The sequence below is a fragment of the Hippocampus bargibanti genome, linkage group LG20 (assembly GCF_051943395.1).
Source record: "Hippocampus bargibanti isolate YZ-2025 linkage group LG20, ASM5194339v1, whole genome shotgun sequence".
Taxonomy (NCBI): domain Eukaryota; kingdom Metazoa; phylum Chordata; class Actinopteri; order Syngnathiformes; family Syngnathidae; genus Hippocampus; species Hippocampus bargibanti.
Window position 1 is genome coordinate 7,587,798 of NC_142753.1, and position 20,208 is coordinate 7,608,005.

The 20,208-nt window shown below is 41.7% G+C and overlaps 3 protein-coding genes across 10 annotated transcripts in view; 1 reads left to right on the top strand and 2 right to left on the bottom strand.

The window, feature by feature from the left end:
- The first annotated feature begins 745 nt into the window (after positions 1-745).
- LOC148882960 (sodium channel regulatory subunit beta-1-like) lies at positions 746-4,970 on the top strand. 2 transcript variants are annotated; one of them, XM_089022875.1, is made up of 6 exons: positions 746-1,719; positions 1,823-1,989; positions 3,025-3,262; positions 3,347-3,488; positions 4,263-4,337; positions 4,831-4,970. In XM_089022875.1, the coding sequence occupies exons 1-5, from the start codon at positions 1,671-1,673 to the stop codon at positions 4,330-4,332; spliced, it is 666 nt and encodes a 221-aa protein (XP_088879001.1). In that variant the 5' UTR covers positions 746-1,670; the 3' UTR covers positions 4,333-4,337; positions 4,831-4,970. The 2 variants fall into 2 exon arrangements, with proteins under 2 accessions (XP_088879001.1, XP_088879000.1); XM_089022874.1 differs by having other exon boundaries at positions 746-994; positions 1,634-1,719; positions 4,263-4,837.
- A 1,253-nt stretch (positions 4,971-6,223) lies between these two features.
- On the bottom strand, positions 6,224-10,300 carry naxe (NAD(P)HX epimerase). 4 transcript variants are annotated; one of them, XM_089022869.1, is made up of 7 exons: positions 10,164-10,300; positions 8,919-9,101; positions 8,741-8,849; positions 8,553-8,663; positions 8,153-8,263; positions 7,894-8,041; positions 6,224-6,455 (listed from the first exon to the last, which is right to left on the bottom strand). In XM_089022869.1, exons 2-7 carry the CDS (start codon positions 9,089-9,091, stop codon positions 6,256-6,258), a joined length of 852 nt encoding a protein of 283 aa, XP_088878995.1. In that variant the 5' UTR covers positions 9,092-9,101; positions 10,164-10,300; the 3' UTR covers positions 6,224-6,255. The 4 variants fall into 4 exon arrangements, with proteins under 4 accessions (XP_088878995.1, XP_088878996.1, XP_088878997.1 ...); XM_089022870.1 differs by having other exon boundaries at positions 10,234-10,296; XM_089022871.1 differs by lacking the exon at positions 10,164-10,300 and adding an exon at positions 10,006-10,157.
- Positions 10,301-10,569: 269 nt separating this feature from the next.
- Positions 10,570-20,208, bottom strand: part of LOC148882962 (lamin-A-like) — a 37,210-nt gene continuing 27,571 nt past the window's right edge. For 2 of the 4 annotated variants that reach the window (XM_089023103.1, XM_089023106.1), the window contains 12 exons: positions 19,223-19,575; positions 17,166-17,322; positions 16,957-17,082; positions 15,999-16,169; positions 15,812-15,937; positions 14,541-14,761; positions 14,214-14,469; positions 12,711-12,818; positions 12,510-12,629; positions 12,383-12,439; positions 11,353-11,553; positions 10,570-10,926 (listed from right to left, as the gene is read on the bottom strand). In XM_089023103.1, the coding sequence (XP_088879229.1) occupies positions 10,891-10,926; positions 11,353-11,553; positions 12,383-12,439; positions 12,510-12,629; positions 12,711-12,818; positions 14,214-14,469; positions 14,541-14,761; positions 15,812-15,937; positions 15,999-16,169; positions 16,957-17,082; positions 17,166-17,322; positions 19,223-19,575 (1,932 nt within the window). In that variant the 3' untranslated portion in view covers positions 10,570-10,890. Of the gene's footprint in view, positions 10,927-11,352; positions 11,554-12,382; positions 12,440-12,509; positions 12,630-12,710; positions 12,819-14,213; positions 14,470-14,540; positions 14,762-15,811; positions 15,938-15,998; positions 16,170-16,956; positions 17,083-17,165; positions 17,323-19,222; positions 19,576-19,761; positions 19,881-20,208 lie in introns of those variants that run through there. The other 2 variants (XM_089023105.1, XM_089023104.1) reach the window with 2 other exon arrangements.

Consider the following 20,208-nt stretch of genomic DNA (forward strand, 5'->3'; position numbering starts at 1 on the left):
AATTGGAAGGATGGTTCCCAAACATAACACAAGCACAGGACACTTTTAAATACTGTAGTTTTGTGGCTTTGGGCTTCACGACGCAACTCGGCGGAAACGTCTTAATTCAAGAACAAACCGGACTATTAATTTCATACAATTATTATCCTGTTGCTCACCATTGATGGCACCGCCATGTTTGAGGAAACACCATACGTACTCCATACTTCCTGAAGAGCTTCGTGACAACATGCTGGACCTCTTTCAAGTCTCTAAAACAGAGACAAAAAATATAGGAAAGTTGTTTTAATTGCTCTTGTGAAACTTTTTTTAATCACAAAACATTTTCTCTGTTCATTTGACATCATTAAGAGGGCGTGCATATATTTGTCAACTGCTTAGAGTTAGCATGAGTCAAACCTGAGATTTTAAAAAATAGTGACATTTTCTCTTGCACATTAAAGTTATTAAAATTAATGTATTCCTGTTTTTTTAATAATTAATTATCTATAAAGTAGTAACGTCGTAATTGACAGGAAGCAACGATTGAGGCAACCCCGCCCATAATGGAAATTTCTTAAAGAGACAGGACATCAATTCCTCGCATCTGTTTCTTTCTATAAATTGCGTATTTTTTTCTTTCATGTTGAATGGATTGTTCGCAAAACAAATGACATGTTTGTCATTTATTTAAAAAATACAACAAAAGAGTGGTAGAATACACCGTGGCAAGTGGATAGGTCGTTTTACCGCATTGCATCCACAGCATCCTGTGAACAGAGAAGTACTACAGTCCAAGTGCCGCTGTGGCGCAGGAAAAACAACCCAACCGAGCACAGGATGCGCCTCGAATGATTTTTGATTGCGCTTTTGCGGGTTTATCTGCGATGCGAGGGGTTCTTTCTTTAACACGGAGTCATTCAAGATCTGAAATTCCACGTTTACGACAAGCCGCTGCCGTCGTGGTGGGAGAGGACCGCATTTTGTCGCCTAGGAGGCCTCGAAATTGACGACAGTAGGCGAGAAGATTTAAAATTACATATTTGGGGATTCTTAATTTCCAGACGGTGCATGTAGTGGAAAGAATTATATTATTATCCGACTTGCGCTTTCATATAATTACATACTTGCATTGTTATTGAATTTATTTGCAAGAGCTAATTCACGTATCATGTCTGTTATTCGATGCCATTATAGCTAAATGCATGGCAGGTGGAACAATGTCTCTGTGGATCCCGTTTTAAAAACCTTTGGGACGACATAATCGAATCTGAAAGGGGAAATTATGAGTCCTCACATTAATTATTACGTTCATTTTTTTTACATACAGTATATATTTGAAAACTAAAAAAACACCAGGAACCCAGTGTTTAATTCATATAGTTAAGCGTGTGAAACTAGAAGCGATAACTTCCGGTAACAAATGTTATAATCCCCCCCAAATAAGCTGTTGATTTCAGCTAAAGAAGTCCGTGGGGGGAGTTCAAGCACATTCTATGGCCATACAAATGCTTCTTTTGCACATGACAATGCATGTGTAGCTAATAGTTGAATTATTTATGATCCCCGGCTGCACTTTGCTGACCTATAGCTTCTAAAAGAGCAAAATTAAAAGTCTATTCAGTGTGTAAAAGCACTTTTTCTAACTTTTGAGGACCCCCCCCTACAATACAAAAGCTCCTGTTTGTGACATGACTGCAATTCAAATTCTGCTTCTTTTCCTCTCCTGCACATTGTTTGGTAAGTTTACCTCCTGGGTTTTATGTTTTAGTGTCACGCCTTAAAACAAGCAGAACGTTGACGTGATGGTGTGTGTGTGTGTGTGTGGAATGGTTACAAACAGTGCGACGGTGCGATGGGGCGTGTGCTGAGGTCGATTCGGATACAGAGGCGGTGGCGGGCCGTGGCTTCAAACTGGGTTGTATCTCCTGCAAAATGAGAAGTGAAGTCAAAGCGACGGCCACCATTGAATGGTACTTCAAGGCCAAAGGGGAGGTGGACTTTGTGCAGGTGATGACATTTCATCTGGGATTCAGTGACCGGAATTTTGGATGTTTTTGACATCTTGTGTGAGGTAACAGTGGTTAACATACCTGTAAACGTACACGTTTTCCTCGTATTGTATACATTTATTCATCATTTTGAATTGTGTACTCCGTATAACAACTTTTATGCGCTATTTTTTTCTGCGGTTATCGAGTCTGTTTTCGTTTTGATTTTGTATTTCCGTTATCGTATTTGAAGTCCGACATTTGTGTTGCAATCGAGGAATTAAGTAGTTATAACGTAGAAGTAAGAATGGGAGAACCGCCAAGTAAGAAGAGAAAAACTCTAGGATTGGGTCGCCACCAAAAAGAATGGGAGAGTCTCCAAGGTGAATACGCCGGATGCATTTTTTTGTTTCCTATCTGACATCAGAAGAACGTTTTAGAGCATCTAAAATACTTTCTCCGTCAGGGGCGTTCCAGACGTGACGTCACATCAGGCATCGTCATCAACTCGAAAACAAGACTTCCTGAATATTTAGTGCGAGTCTTAAAACTGGGTATCTATTAGCTATCTATCTAGCTAGATAGCTATCTCTTAGATATCTATCCAGCTGGCTGGCTATCTACTAGATATCTATTAGCGAGACAGTTGGCTGGCTAGCTATTAGCTATCTAGCTGGCTGGCTATCTATTAGCTATCGATCCAGCTGACTGGCTATCTATTAGCTATACATCCAGCTGGCAAGCTATCTATCAGATATCTATTAGCGAGATAGGTGGCTGGCTAGCTATTAGCTACCTATTAGCTATCAAGCTGGCTGGCTATCTGTTAGCTATATATCAAGCTAGCTAGCTATTAGCTAGTTAGCTGACTGTCTTTTAGCTATCTATTAGCTATCCAAAAGCTAGCTAGCTTTCGTAAACTAGCTAGCTTTCGTAAACTGCATTTCCGCTCGTGTTAGCGTTTTGTTATGATTTCAAATAAAGTACGGCGTACTACAACCAAGGTTGACAGGTATAGGTTAAGAAAGTGATTGAAATATCACCATGTCATCAGATCTACACCTACGCCGAAACGGGCCCCACGATTGAAAACGAACACTTCATGGACCGTCTGGATTGGAACGGGAGCAAGAGGAGCAACGACATCCAAGACGCGTCCATTTATATTCTCAACGTGACTTTCCGAGACGCGGGTACATACCGTTGCTTCTTCAACCGCGTGTTGACCTACAACAACTACGAGAACACCACCGTGATCAGCAAAGTGGTCCACCTGAAGGTCGTCGCCAAAGGTAGTTTACAAATCATGAAAAACTGATGTTTGGGTGACGTTATCTGTCTTACCTCTTCATTTGTCTTACCCCCCTCGCGCACAGAAACCAGAGGTACGGCCTCCATCGTATCCGAAGTCATGATGTACGTGTCCATCATCGGCCTACAGGTGTGGCTCCTCATCGAGATGATCTACTGCTACAGAAAAATAGCGGCCGCCGGGGAGGAAGCGTTAAGAGAAGCCGCGTACGTATCGTTGACTAATCACAAGGCAATGCTTGGGTGCTGATTAAGCGCTGGTCAGACCTCTGGCAATGTTTGTTTTTCCCTTCCACGAAGGGTCCAGCATTTCCCTTTTGTCCATCTTAGCGCTTTGTTCCAGCTTCAGCTGTTGTTAAAGCGCTATATAAACCAATATGTATTGTATTGTCTACAGTCGCCCCCATTTCAAGCTCGTATAACTCCAGACCCATATCATTTAGGATATAACTATTTTTCTGATGAAAGAAGAGAGTCTAAGGTTTTTAACGCTGCGTTGAATGTTTATGTAGTCCTAAAAGTAATTGAAAAGTGTGACATCAAGCGCAATCCCCAAATTTGTTCGGGGGTTTTGTTGCGTGGGTGCTGAAAAAGCGTTGGTCAGACCTCTCCTCTGGCATGTTTTTTTTTCCTTCCACGACGGGGAGCATTTGCCTTTTGTCCATGTTATCGCTTTGTTCCAGCTTCAGCTGTTGTTAAAGCGCTATATAAACCAATATGTATTGTATTGTCTACAGTCGCCCCCATTTCAAGCTCAGATAACTCCAGACCCATATCATTTAGGAATTAACTCTTTTTCTGATGAAAGAAGAGAGTTTCTTACGCTGGATTGAATGTTAATGTAGTCCTAAAACTCAATATTCTTTGGGTCCTGCAATTTGAGAGAAAATGACAAAAACCCTGGCACTGGAGTGGACACATTTTTGCACAACATCTGGAAGTGAATGAGTTAATAACTACTTTCCTTTTTTTCTCTCCCAGGAATGCTGAATATTCAGCAATCGCCTCGGAAAGTAAAGACAACTGCGCAGATGTGCAAGTTGGGGAATAACCAAGGTTTGTTGAGACAAATCCAAATCCGGGGGAATTGTTTCATGGAATCTAACTCATTCGCCGCCATTACTGAATTTTTTCAGGTTTTGTTGTTTCATGCTTGGGTGCCGATAAAGCGCTGACCATGGCCTTTGGCAATGTTTTTCCCTTCCACGAGGGGGCAGCATTTGCCTTTTGTATATCTTGGGGCTTTGCTAAAGCTGCAGGTGTTGTTAAAGCGCTATAAAATCAATATGTATTGTATTTTGTACAGACGCCCCCATTTCAAACTCAGATAACTCCAGACTCATATAATTTAGGAATTAACTTTTTTTCTGATGAAAGAAGAGAGTCTAAGATTTCTTATGCGGCATTGAATGTTTATGTAGTCCTGGAACTAAATTTTCTGTGGGTCCTGGAATTTGAGTGAAAATGACAAAAACCCTGGCACTGGAGTGGACACATTCGTACATTGTCTGTCAGTGCTAATAACTGCCGCATCTTTGTCAATTTCCAGGCTTGACTTTCGGACCAAACTCATCTCTCCTGAGCATCCCCCCCCCTCTCGCTAACTGCATGAAACTAAACTCGGAGGAGGGGAACAGACTGCATCCTCACCTCCATTTCATTATGCATTAATTAATCCTTCAAAGCATAAATCACGGTAAAAGTATTATATTGAGATTGTGACTATTTGTATGACATGCGCAACACTGCCTGTGGTGAGACTGTTTGAATTTGATTTTACAAAAAAAAAAGCTTTTTACTAACTTGCTGCCTAGGAATGTCTGTTTTAAAATAAAGTGATGTGATGTTATTTAATAAAACAAGAATATGGATGGCTTTCGCAATTGAATTCCTGGTATGTTCAATGACACTTTTAGTGTATGGGGGGGAAAAAGGATTAAAGGAAAACCGACACCATTTTTTGTTACTTAACTGACATCAGTAAAACGTTTTATAGCATCTGAAATACCCAAAAAGGCCGATATTTTTAGTCAAATGCAAAACACCAATAAAAATGACTAAAAGTGTCCCAAAACTACCACAAAATGAGCTCGGAACTGGGCAGATTCAGAAAGTCCCGCCCCCTTGTTCGTGACGTCACTATTGGTCACACACTGCCTTGCTCTAGAATCAAAACAATAGCTTCAGATTCGGAGAAGATGCTTTGTTGTTACTCATCCAGTTATGAATATGATTCAAATAGTTCCGAAGAGGAAAGCATAAATGTTTGCAATCGATTAAAGAAGTCCTTCCGTCTCATTTTGAGGCGTCTGCACTCCAATGTAATGCCCAGAAAATGCACAAGATGGCGCCCAAGCTCCGTTGGAAATGGGCTGATTTGTCTGCTGGGAATTTGTGTCAACTAGTATCAAATAGTAGTCATGGTGCAACACACAACGATTCACCATTGCGTTATTTATGTAGTTTTCCTTCTAATTTCGCCATCAACACTGTGTTTTGAGACGAAAAAAAGTACCCAAAATGCATTGTGTTTCACTTTCTCTGTCACAGGCGCTTTCCCTCTGTGACGTCACTTAGGGGATCGTCATCAACTCGAAAACAAGACTTCCTGAATATTCAGCCAGTCTTAAAACTGGGTATCGATTACCTATCTAGCTAGCTAGCTATCTATTAGATATCTATCCAGCTGGCTGGCTATCTATTAGATATTTATTCGCGAGATACTTGGCTGACTAGCTATTAGCTATCTATTAGCTATCTAGCTGGCTGGCTATCTGTTAGCCATCTATCAAGCTAGCTAGCTAAAACGTAAAATATAGCGAGATGCGGTGGAATCTTTGTAAAATGCGCTCAGTAGAAGTGATTTGAAGTGATTTTACAAATTATGGACGCAACTTGTCTGGAGGTGTCGGTTGTCCTTTAAGAGATGAAGAATGGAAATGTCGGGTGAAAAACACTTTGTATATTTGTCGGTTTATAATTTTAACACGCAGTCCGTTTCGGGGTAACGGGGCAGGTTGAGTTGGTATTTCCTCTCCAGGGCGGGCGGCACGAAACGACCTCCGAGGAAGTGATGGCGTCCTTTGAAAAGGGTCGCCGAGTTTTTGGGAGCCGTCAGTGAGATGAGCGTGTCGGGTTGCAATCCGTCGACACTCCCTTGCTCCACGTCCCAACCTTCAAAAGGGGGACAACAGGATCACAACTGGCCATTAAATTAAACTTTAATAAACACATGCGGCGAATGTTGCTGCGCAATCTAACTTACGAACATTCAAGTTACGAATAACGGTACGAACATTTTTGTGGGGATGTCGAAAAATGTTCGGACAGCTGGAAGTTAGATTTTGTATTGCGCACCGCACCTTTTCCCGGCCCAGCTCGCTTACGATTGGCTGTGTAGCGTATGTGGGCGGGGAGGAAATCCCTCTTCCCAGTTGACGCTCCAGGAGGATGCGATGCATAACAAAAAGTAATGGCTGTTGGCACGTCATTCAGTCATTGGCTTCAATAATGGCTTACTGAAGACCCAAGGATATACAGTGATACCTCGGTTTAGGAACCCCTTGTCTTACGAACTTTTTGGGTTACGAACGTTAAATTTATGAAAATCTTACCTTAGCATGCGAACTTCACCTTGGCATACAAACTTTTTTCGTACACGTAGCTGCCTCAATGAGTGATGTGTCGTTCGCGAACGGGCCCATTTTTCTAACAACAAAATGGCAGCCGACTGTTTTTGTCGTCTATTCCCCGCCCCAGTCTTCGGTTAAAGCCACGTGATTGGTCAAGAACGCAGCAGTGATGGGGGGTGGTTCAAACATTAAAGAGACAGGCAGACGACAGAGAAATAGTTTCAACTTTGATAGTTCAAAGGCACAGTGTAGACTGCAAGGTTAAAATATCCCATCAATCAGGCTCTACAAACAACCCGCACAAGCCATTTGTAGACTTGATGCTAAAAGCTATCAACCCAGCTAAACAGAACACAATTGATGAGGAACTAGATAAAATTATCACAGAGAAAGCACCGACAAGGAACATTCCTCAAGATGGTGAAAGAAGAAGGCTACGTTCCTCATCAAGTGTTTAATGCTGATGAAACCGGCCACTCCATTCCATCAAGCCATTAACGACCATCACAAAGGTAAATAAAACGACTTTATTATACAGTACAGTTTATTTCTTTAATTATAATACCAGAGTACATTTATTAGACATAAAATAAGGTATATTTTGTGTAGTTTTAAGGCTTAGAAAATAAGTAGAATTTTATTTTATGAGGAACTGGGAACAGATTATTCTCATCTTAATGGTTTCCTATGGGAAATTAATTTTTGGGATCACACTTTTAGCCTTATACACTCTGTCTTGGAACCAATTAAGTTCGTAAGCCAAGGTATCGCTGTATGTCGTCGTACTACAGTAGGTGGGTATTTATTTTACGACTGTTAGAGCATCTGCGTTTTACACTTACCCGTTCAATGTTTGACTTAAACATACATTCCATACAAAATATAGCACTCAAGCAACTTACAAACAAATTCACCTTACGAACGATCGCTCGGAACATATCTCGTTCGTAAGTTGGAGAAGGTGAAGAATACAAACGAACCTGAGGGGATGTCAATGCTAGCAATGGGGACTGTGGTCTTCTTTAGGACATCGATGATGGAACCAAAAGGCTCTCGCACGGCCCCCTTAAAGCTGAAGCCGAAGATGGCATCAATCACCAAGTTGAAGGCTTCGTCAATCATCGCGGCCTAAAGAAACAGCCATATATAATAATAATAATAATAATAATAATAATACATTTTATTACTAAGCGCATTTCAAAATGCTCAAGGACCCTTTCAAAAGAAATTGTGACAAACCTCGGGCATCTCTGTCAGAAACGGGATCTCCATTTTCTGGCACTGGGTGGTGAGACCCTGGAAGAGTGGTTTGTTCGGCTTCTTCGGGTACAAGATGGAGGGCTCGTAACCCTGAAAAACGGTCACAAAGGGAACATTCTTTTTCGATCGTGGAGACGACAAACTAAAAAAAAAAACATAATTTCTGGATGATAAAGCGCACCTTCAACGAATGACACATTTAAAAAACTTTTACATACATAAGGTGCACCACATTATAAGGGGCACCTTCAATGAATGACATTTTAAAACGTTTTCCATACATGAGATGCACCTGATTATGAGCCGCATGGGTTTTTTTTTTTCTTTAGATGCGCCTTATAGTGCAGAAAATATGCTAAAGCAAACACGAGACACTTACAAAGAGTTTAAGATGTCTTGCGCAAACCAGGCCATCTCCTCCATTGTTACCCGGTCCACATATAACCAGCACTGTGGGTTTCGGCTTAACCAGACAACTCAGTGGATATGCCTTCATCAGAAAACATGAGACGTTTATATTCATGTATTTATCGATAATGTGGAAATAAAAAGGACTTCTGGGTTTACCCTTGTAATGGCTGTCGCACAACTGAGGCCTGCGAGCTCCATCAGCTGATCCACGCTGAAACCGTATTCACTGAAGAGCTCCTCATCAATGCGCTGGGCTTCTTCTTGTCTACAGAACAAGACATTTTTTTTCATTAGAATGGAGACATTTGCTTGAAATTCTCTTTGTAAAACGCACCCGAGGTATTTGATGCTCTGGGCCATGGCGGACGCTGGTCTGCTACTGTAACAGTCGTTTTGATGGTTGTTAGTCGACGGTGACAGTGGGCATTTCCCCTTTTGAGCAAAGACTGCTGCGGACCGTGAAGTGACCAGGAACCCGATCCCAAAGAGAGCTCGCACACTCAACATTCAGATGGTCCTAGAACAGGAAACAGCAAATGTAAGGCATTTATCATGCAGTTTGTTGACATGTTCACCAGCAACCTCCATTTTCTCGAAAGAAATTGCTAATTCAAATTCTTTGAATACGTTTAGGTTGAATGACAAAAGTCGGTGGTGGCGAGTAATGGAGTATGATATGTTGTTTTTGTTAAAATAGTATTTAATTTAAAGCAAACATGACATTTGACTTTTCAATTGGTTCGAGTACTTTCTCAACCAATTGAATCAGCACGGTTCTTATAGTACTTTTAACTATTTCATACGTGTCAACCGGCCGTATTTTGCGGTATTCTGTCCGATTTTTGAACATTTTTAGATGTGTAAGACATACAAGAGTTTGTACGGGAAACACAAACATCGTTATAGATAATTTTTAGATATTTTCGTTACTTTTTTTCGTCATTAAATATTAGCAGTGATGCTAATTATAACAAATATCGCTATTCGTACAAAGCGAGTCGACCACCGAGAAAATAAGTCCGTGCGAAAAGTCCAGAAGAAACAAAAGTTCCGAGAAGAGAAAATTCCAGTCAAGTGGAATTTTCTTTTGAAAATCAGTTAAATTCAACATGATACCTTTTTTTTTGACGTAATATAATTAACATGGTTTTATAAGCATTATACATCGTAAGAACACACATTCAAATTCTTTATTTTGCCGTAGACAAATAAAAATTGTCCACGGCCAAAAAAGCCACAATGCTCTACAACAAAGAACATACTTGATTATTGCTAGAAATATATTGTAACTGTTTAAAAGTATAAATGTTTACATGTGGAATTTTTATGCGTACGTAAGGTCACAATGTCTCGCAGGTATGCCTTTTTTTAAAATAATAGACAAATACGTCTGCACAAGCACAACATGCGAGTACTTTTACCTTATCACCGAGGGGGCAAATATTGATGAACTGTTGACTTCGACACAGCGGCTGACGATTTTATATAATCAAGATGCGTACTTTCGTGAATCAACTCGAACTTAACACGAGTTCAAAATTAACACGACGAGAGAAAAATGGATATCTGTGACACTCACCAAATACCCCTTAGATTTTCCGTTTGGCATGCAAGATATTAGGTAATGAGCATGCAATTATACAACTTACAAAGAAAAATATCCAATACATTACAGGGAGCAGCCCGAAGAAATGCCCTACTTCCGGGTTGGAGCGGAACAAAAACAGGCAGTTTCAAAATAAAAGGCAATACCAGGAAGTTGCTCAAATTCCAATATAATAGTATTTTTGAGAGCTGAGAGAAAACCTGATATACAGTAACTTCCTTCAAATTCGTTACGTCATCAAATTTATTACTAAATTATTCTTTCAGTGTTATTGTTTGCCTTTATGTGTCCTGCAATTGGCTGGTGATAAGACCAGAGTGTATTGTACCTCAGCGACGGTTGAATCCAGCTTCCTCATGACACCAATAATAACAAGCACTAAAGATGAACAACTTTATTTATTTATAAAAAAGTTCACAAAAAGGGAAGCACATATTCAGGTCAATACTGTCACAATAAAGATACAAGGTATAAATGTCATTGTGTTATTAAAAGTAATGCGTCAATGTAATTAAAAAAAAATAAGTCTTAACAGCGATGTTAAGGTGTCAAAGTATATGAACCTATTGTTCATATTTTATAGTCGGTTAGCTAAACAATTTAGCATTGGTGTACATTTGCGTAAATACTTTTGTAGACTACAAGGAGAAAATGATATAAAAGTACCACAAATATAGAAAAATGATGAACACGAAGGGGCTCACATTATTGGACAGTTCTCAATTCGAGTTCCACTCTGCAAAAAAATAAAAAAAATTTTTAGTAGCAGCAGCCGTATTCCATCATCGCTACTTTTATTTTGGTGAGTGTGTATGTCGCTCGTGGTTTTGTTATACAGTGATACCTTGGCTTACGAACTTAATTGGTTCCCAGACAGAGTGTGTAAGGCGAAAAGTGTGTATCGCAAAAAATAATTTCTCATAGGAAACCATTAAAATGAGAATAATCCGTTCCCAGGTCCCCATAACAAGCCAGCTGCCATTTTCTTTTAGGAGAACGGGCTCGTTTGCGAACGACACACCACTCATTGTAACAGCTCCGTGTGTATCCCGAAAAATTGTTTGTATGCCAAGGTAAAATGTTCATAAATTTAACGTTGGTAAACTGAAAAGTTCGTAAGCCAAGGGGTTCGTAAACCGAGGTATCACTGTACTGGTCTCACCTTGCGTGGTGTGCTACTATTGAACACGTAAGAATGGGGCAACAATCCCTCCGAGATCCCACCGGTGCGGAAGGAGCGGGAAGCCGAAGACACGGAGCCGCAACCGTTGGATTTATCCGAGGGGGAGCCGCAGGTGCCGCACATAACAGTACGACTGCGCAGATTGTATTCGCTGTCCCCGCAGGTGCTGTGGGCCACCTGCTACGGAGTAAACAAACCCAGTGGACTCTTTTTCAAATGATTCGACAGATACATACTTTTTTTTTTTTTTTGTTTCTTGAAAACTGCCCAACAGCATTTATCATGTTTTTTGATATACATCCGATTTAAGACCGGCGCGAGTTACGACCACCCGTACTTACAACCACGACGGCCAGAGCTTTTTTTCTTTAATTCTACGGCTGCCACAGCCAGAAAGGCGACAGAGACAGAGGTCCATGCAGGATGATTTATAAAGCGACAACACAAAGCGCTGGTCCCAAAAAGAGGACCAGGGGAATAATCAAAAATAAAGAGACAGGTGACCTCTTCTGGCTACTCCGTTAGCAGAGAGAGCGATTTTTGTACAGCTCGCATGTGTGGGAAGCCGTGCGTATTTGGGTCAGCAGAAAGTGTGTGCGCCGACACAGTAATAAAGATCGATAATCCGAAATATAAAATGATTAAAATGACACTAAACGTTATAATATTTATAAATGAACTGGCAAATAGAGCTTAAAAACAGCAGATTGACGTCGTATACTATCCTGTTGTATAGGCGTGTCGTCATTTGTTATGATCACGTGATCCTCGCGTCAGCCATTTTGAATGCTTTTCGATTTACGACCGTTTGACTTACGACGGGTTTGTCAGAACGGAACTCGGTCGTAACTCGGATGTTACCTGTATTTGCTTTTTTGACCTTTATTGACAATGAAGTGTCGTTGGTATGTAGATTTGCGATTTTTTTTAAATACATGATGTAACTTCAAACATGAGCGCGTCATAAAATGTCAATGTTATTGGGATCCAGGCCTCTCTATAACGTTACCATGTCGTCATCATCATCTTCCAAATGAATGCGAGTCACTTTCCTCATTGCCATTTCCTGTAAGAAAACTTGAGTTAAGCAGAAATTTGTCAAAAGAAAGCTTTGTCGCTTTGAAAAAATGCCTCACTTCTCCGTTAGAGTTTATCAAGGTGGTCTGGAACTGGTCTCCGGTGCCCCAGTTGGATTGTGTCTTCCAAACCAGGTCAGAGGGAGGATTGTGGTTTCCCCCAGCACCAGCCGCCCAAATCTGTTATGACGTAAAAAGCCGTAAGTATTTTTTATTTTTACATTTTTTTTAAGCTATGTCCTCAAAGAGGTTATCACTTACCGTGACTCTCTGGCCGGCCTTCAAGTTGAATTTTGGGGGAAACTTGAATGCAATCAGTGCAGAAGAGCCGACTTGTCGCTTCACCTGCCAGTTCCCTAAATTTTGATCCTAAAGTTGATGCAAGTCCACAATTAGGAATAGATAATAACAATACATTTCATTTCCAAGCGCCTTTCAAAACTATCAAGGTCACTTTACAGTCACAGGATAACATTTTCTGCAGGTGAGCAGAGGCAGCCACGCGCGCCAGTGTTCACTCAACCCAGAACTAACTCAAATAGTAACTCAAACAGAAAGAAAGCGAGCTAGCTAGCCAATAGACAGCCAGCTAGATAGCTATATATCAATTAGATAGCTAGATAAATAGCTATATAGCTATTAGATAGCTAGCCAGATAGCTGTATAGCTATTAGATAGCTAGCCAGGCAGCTAGATAGCAAATAGATACATGTGTTCATTTTTGCTGTCTCGTTTCTGACTTTCAACTGTAATCTAGCTAGATAGATAGCTATATAGCTATTAGATAGCTAGCCAGATAGCTGTATAGCTATTAGATAGCTAGCCAGGCAGCTAGATAGCAAATAGATACATGTGTTCATTTTTGCTGTCTCGTTTCTGACTTTCAACAGTAATCTAGCTAGATAGATAGCTATATAGCTATTAGATAGCTAGCCAGATAGCTATATTGCTATTAGATAGCTAGCCAGATAGCTATATTGCTATTAGATAGCTAGCCAGGCGGTGGAGAAATTTACATGAAATGAACGTTAACCCTTTCATTCACTCTGTAACCAGATTAGATGAGTAGATGTCCACCATCGTTAGCGCTGTCCGCTAACTGAACGTCGTAATTAACCCCAATAGAACTGTATAGTGCCTCAATTTTTCTTATGATGATACTAGTGCAGCATATTCTACCGGAGACAAATTCCTTGTGTGTTCTACATACTTGGCAATAAAGATGATTCTAATTCTGATTCAGAAATAATTTAGTAAGATGTTAATGCGATGAGAAGAAACGAGCATCAGCGCAAAGCGTCGGATGCGTATGCGGAACGGCCGCGGCTTGGAATTGAAGCGGATTTACAGGAGATGTGAGACAATCTCTATTCGTCAATGGGGGCTACGGCTTCGTGTTTGCTTTCAACGTTGATGTAGCAGAGGTGCACATTTCACCATGACGTCATTGATCCACTGGTGAAAAGGACGCTTTGATCGTCTCCTTTGTCATTGAGAAGTACTTCATACAACAAAGAGGGTATTTAGGATTGCAGACTGCCCGTGTCTTGGTGTTGTCATATTATTTCTTATTTCGTTTTTTGTTGTTGTTTTGACTTCAAGATGGCGCCGTAAGAGTGGCTGCCTTTACAGCTGCTCCTATATTTTGTTTTTCTACTTCTTCCTTTCCTTTCCTCACTTTGCTGCTGTGAAATGTAAATTTCTCCACTGCGACGCTAATAAAGGCTAATCCTATACAATCCAATGTTTGACAAAAATGCTGACCTCATCTGCTTTATTGCTGAGTCGGACATATTTGCCATCCTGGTCCACCTCATCCACGGTGACGCGGCCACTGGCAGAGGCCTGCTGGGTAATGCGGGTACGTGCCACAGAACCTTCGCTATCCGTGTCGTTGTAACGCCTCTTCTTGATAGCTGAGTTCTGAGCGCCGCCGCTGAAGGAACGGTAATGAGCCGACGCGTTGGAGGAGCGACTTCCCGCCATTCTCGTCGGGGTCGGGCTCGGAGAAAGACGCAACCTGCAGACAAAACGTCAATACATAAGCGACGATTACGGGAAAAGTCGGGAGTTTGTAACCTGAACGCGGACCTCTCCTCCTCGCCCTCGAGTAACTTGCGGTAGGCGCCGATCTCCATGTCCAAAGCCAGTTTGATATCCATTAACTCCTGATATTCGTCCAGCTGCTGCTGCATACGTTGTCTCATTTCAGCCATTTCTCGGTCTTTATCTGCCAGGAGGCGACGCATGGTGTCCCTTTCTCTGGACAGACCATCCTCTAGGTCCTTCACCTTCGCGTCACGGGCTGCGAGCTATGTGAACAATCAAAGAACATCATTTCGTGGAAGAAAAATGTGCATTTTGGACAGTGCTTTTGATCGTGTCCATGATAGCCAACACGTCCTGTGTTTAACTCATTCACTGCCAGACGATGTGCAAAAATGTGTCCACTCCAGTGCCAGGGTTTTTGTCATTGTCACTCAAATTCCAGGACTCACAGAATATTGAGTTTTAGGACTACATAAACATTCAATTCAGCGGAGGAAACCTTAGATTATCTTATTTCGTCAGAAAAAAAAGTTAATTCCAAAATTGTATGGGTCTGGAGTTATATGAGTTTGAAATGGGGTCGGCTGTACAAAATACAATATTGATTTGATAGCGCTTTAATGACAGCTGATGCTGGAACAAAGCGCTAACATGGAAAAAAGGCAAATTCTGCCCGCTTGTGGAAGGGAACTACATTTCCAGAGGTCTGACCAGCGCTTTTGGTATCGAGTTATGTGAGTTTGAAAGGGGGGCGGCTGTACAAAATACAATACATATTGATTTTATAGCGCTTTAACAACAGCTGAAGCTGTAAAAAAGTGCTAACATGGAGAAAAAGGCAAATTCTGCCCGCTTGTGGAAGGGAAATACATTGCCAGAGGTCTGACTAGCGCTTTGGGTTTCGAGTTATATGAGTTTGAAAGGGGGGCAGCTGTACAAAATACAATACATATTGATTTTTTAGCGCTTTAACAGCAGCTGAAGCTGTAACAAAGCGCTAACATGGAGAAAAAGGCAAATTCTGCCCGCTTGTGGAAGGGAAATACATTGCCAGAGGTCTGACCAGCGCTTTGGGTCTGTCTGGAGTTATATGAGTTTGAAATGGGGGCGGCTGTACAAAATACAAAACATATTCATTTTTTAGCGCTTTAACAGCAGCTGAAGCTGTAACAAAGCGCTAACATGAACAAAAAGGCAAATTCTGCCCGCTTGTGGAAGGGAAAAACATAACCAGAGGTCTGACCAGCGCTTGATCGACCGAATAAATTCGAGGAATGGCAGCGAATGAGTTAAGATTGACCGCTTCACTTCACCTGCTTCTGCAACTGGCTCAACTGAGCCGACATGGACTCCAGACGGACGCGCGTCTGCTGGAGCTCCTCGTGCGCAGCGCCCACCAGGCTGCTGCTGCGGTCGGCTGATTGACGGGCGCCTTCCAGCTTAGAAAGAAAAAGAAAACAGATGATAGGAGAAGGTGCACAATATTTTGTGATGGTTTACCTTGGAGTTGTAGGTCTTCTCCAGCTCCTCCTTATAAAGTTTCACTTGAAGTTCATGCTGGCTTCGCATCTCCATCAAAGCATCAGCCAGTTTGCTTTCAAAATCTTGTTGGTGGCCGTTGTCCAACTCCACCATGCGGGATTCGTGGCGCCGCTTCACTTCGCGCAGCTCCTGCACGGGCGAAGCAGTATGTGAAAATGTGTATGTGGATTTGTTGCAACTTGGAATTGAAGCGGATTTACGTATGATTGTTAAGAGATCTGAGCCAAACTCTTTTTGTCAATGGATGCTAATGCTTCGTGTTTGCTTTGAAAACTACTTTCAACATTTAGCTTGTAGCAGACGTGCACATTCCACCATGACGTCTGTGATCCACTGGCGAAAAGGAAGCTTTCATCCTCTCCTCTTTCATCTACAACTGACCACTTCATGTAATAAAATGTTTGTTTTGTACTCAAACCTCATAGAGTACAATTGCTGCCTAGCTCTTTAGCTGGTTAGCTATTAGCTATCTATTGGCTTGATAGCTGGCTTTCTATCTATTTGTCTTACTATTCTATTTGAGTTACTTCCGGGTTGAGTGAATGCTTGCGCGTGTGGCTGCCGCTGCTCACCCACAGAAAAACGTATCCTGTGACTGTAAAGTGACTTTGAGAGTTTTGAAAGGCGCTTAGAAGTCAAATGTATTATTATTATTATTATTATTATTATTATTATTATTATTATTATTATTATTATTATTATTATTATTATTATTATTATAGTACATGGGGAAAGTCGTTGCGATTGCACAAGTGTCCATGTTTTTATGTTCCTGTTGTGTTTATTATTTAGCTTTGTGTTGACTATTACGTGTAGCGCTTTGTTATCAAATCAGATCTATCGTCTTGTATTGCACTTTACCTTCCCTGTCTGTGCCGTGTTATTGATTTGTATTTCCATGAAACCAAAACCTGACCTCAGAAAGGAGGTTCTTCTGGAACTCCAGCTCCTCCTTGAGAGTCTGAATACGATTCTCTCCGTCCACTCTCCTCAGCATCTCATCCTGTAGCTGCTTTCTGGCATCCGCTAGGCTGCCGTCAAGCTAATTAGAAGACGATCACGGCACAATTTCGGTCATGTCATAAAGTTGGTGGGTTTTCGATCGGGGCGGGGGGGTCGATTTACCTTGGCAACCTGCGTTTTGAGGTCCCTGTTTTCCATCTCAAGACTGCGCTTTTCTCCCAACGCGGTACTCAAAGACGCATCCTTGGAATTCAGCAAGGCTTCCAAGTCTTTGAGCCGCTGCAGCGCCCCTGATAGATCGGATTCTTTTTTTGTGTTCCTGAAACGACAGATCAAGACGCGGTGGGATTAGGCCGGATGGAAAAATGGATGAGAGAAAGAAACCCAAGACTGAAAGGACAACCGATACTATATATATATATATATATATTTTTTTTTTTCCTAACTGACATCAGAAAAATGTTTTATAGCATCTAAAATACCCCAAAAGGATATTTTTTAGTCAAATGCAAAACACCAATAAAAATGACTTAAAGTGTCCAAAATCTGCAAAAAATTGAGCTGCGAATTGGGCATTTTCAGAAAGTCCCGCCCCCTTGTTCATGACATGACTATTGGTCACACACTGCCTTGCTCCAGAATCAAAACAATATCTTCAGAGATTTCAGATTCGGAGAAGATGCTTTCGTGTTACTCATCCAGTTATGAATATGATTCAAATAGTTCTGAAGAGGAAAGCATAAATGTTTGCAATCGATTAAAGAAGTACTTCCGTATGTATCATTTTGAGTCGTCTGGACTCCAATGTAGCGCCCAGAAAATGCACAAGATGGCGCACAAGCTTTGTTGGAAATGGGCTGATTTGTCTGCTGGGAATTTGTGTCAACTTACACCTTCTTTACGAGTGTTACCGCATTTGTGTCATACTGTATACTGTATGTACAGCATACTGCATACTGTATTTGTGTCAACTAGTATCAAATAGTAGTCTTGGTGCAACACAACGATTCACTGTCACATTATTTATGTGTTTTCCTTCTAATTTCGCCATCAACACGGATCAACACAAAGTTTTCAGACCAAACAAAATACCCAAAATGCATTGTGTGTCGCTTTCTCGGTCAGGGGCGTTCCCTCCGTGACGTCACGTCAAGCATCGTCAACAACTCGAAAACAAGACTACCTGAAGATTCAGCGCGAGTCTTAAAACGTAAAATATATGCGTTGGAATCTTTGTAAAATACGCTCAGTAGAAGTTATTTGAAGTGATTTTACAAATTATGGACACAACTTGTCCGGCGGTGTCGGTTTTCCTTGAAGTCAGAACTGCGCCGGAATTTCCTCTATGCTGTAAAAGGTGCTATTTTGAGTATGGATTTTCTATGAGGGGGCCCGAGAGGCGGTTGGGGGGTTGATAGTTTTGCGTTTCCACTCTTGCACGCAACTTTTTTGAGCGACGGTGTTTCCACTCTTCTTCCATGTCGCCACAAACCGCAGCTTTTGGTGTTTGGTTGCCACACTGCCATGGCAACGGCTCGTCGCTGCCAAACACACTGGAGTCATCAGGGCCATATTTATGGGAAGAGTACGAGGAAGGGATGCGTCGAACCGCTGCCACGTATCGTAGGAGGAGGGTTGGAGGGAAGAATTTAGTCATTGATGTATTTTGACGACGGGGACGTCGAAATGGAGGCACGACGTCGAGCTGGTAATTAGTCGTGAGGACGCTAAGACGTGGGGTGTGTCTCCAGTAATAAATCAAGTCAGCAAATTTTACAGAAGCTTCAGTTATTAACTCATTCACTGCCGTTCACGAATTGATTCGGGAAGTAAATAAATGCCGTATTCCCGAATTTGTTTGGGTTTTGTTTTTTCATGCTTGGGTGCCGATAAAGCGCTGGCCGTGGCCTCTGGCAATGTTTTTTAATAATAATAATAATACATCTGATTTCAAAACTCTCAAGGTCACTTTACAGTCACAGGATAAGTTTTTCTGCGGGTGAGCAGCGGCAGCCACACGCGCCGGCGTTCACTCAACCCGGAAGTAACTCAAATAGACTAAAAGCTAGCTAGCTACACAGGTAATAGTTAGCTAAGTATAGTGGTCCTAAGCGTTCATCAGAAACCAGACAGTGACTGTCAGTGAATGAGTTTATAGTCCTTGTTGCCATCTCAGTTATTTTAATGCATCGAAACGAGAGTACGACGTCGCGCTCTACCTCGCTTTCAGCTCCTTGTATTCCTCTCGCAGTTTGCCCACTTCCAACTGCAATCGCGCACGCTCCTTGGCCACCGAATCCAAAGTCTTACGGGCATCGGCCAGTTCCGTCTCGTAGGCGGCCTTCAGGCCCGTCAGCTCGCGCGTGACCTCCGTTTCCGACTCGGTGATGCGCAGACGCAGGCCGGCGTTTTCGATCTCCAGGGAACGGACCTTGTCGATGTAAACGGCCAGACGGTTGTTGAGGTTGCTGAGATCTTCTTTCTCCTGGAGACGGGTGATGCGGTTGGGGGAGAGAGGCGTGTTTGCGCCCTGTGGAGTGTTTTTTGGTGTGGCCATCTTGTTAGCTTGCTTCTGTTGATTAGTGGAAAAGACTTTGTATATGCGTAAAGGGTTGGAAAGTACACAAAAATACCATGTGTGTCTATCAAAGAGAGTCATAGAAGGAGTTCAAAGTCACACGTGCGCTGCTTTGTAAATACACACACATACACGCGCACACACACACACACACATGTAAATAAGAAAAAAAAAACATACCCTTTAGAATCGTTAAATATTAACTTTGGAGAGATCAGCTGGGTCCCTTCTAGATCATCAGCCAGTTGCTACGTGTATAACTGTACGAATATATCCTGAGTGCCCATCGGAAAGAATGAGATGGGAAGGGGCGGGATTGAAGAGAAGACCCGCCCCTAAAAAGTTTGGCAGCCACTCAGGATGCCTTATTCCCTTCCTCGTGTCTCTCTTTTTTAGTCTGCGGTCTGAACAAATGAGTCACTCTGTCCAGCTATTTTTTTGAATTGATTTTTTTTTATTATATGGTAATATATCTCTCAACTTCTGTAGATGGTTCCAACAAAGAGAGGGCAGAAAGTGCTTAAGATTGAATGACTGTGTGTCTTTTGGGTTGTGTCACATTGTTATTTAGTTTTATGTTTTTTTTTTTAACTTCAAGATGGCGACGTGAGAGTGGCTGCCTTCACA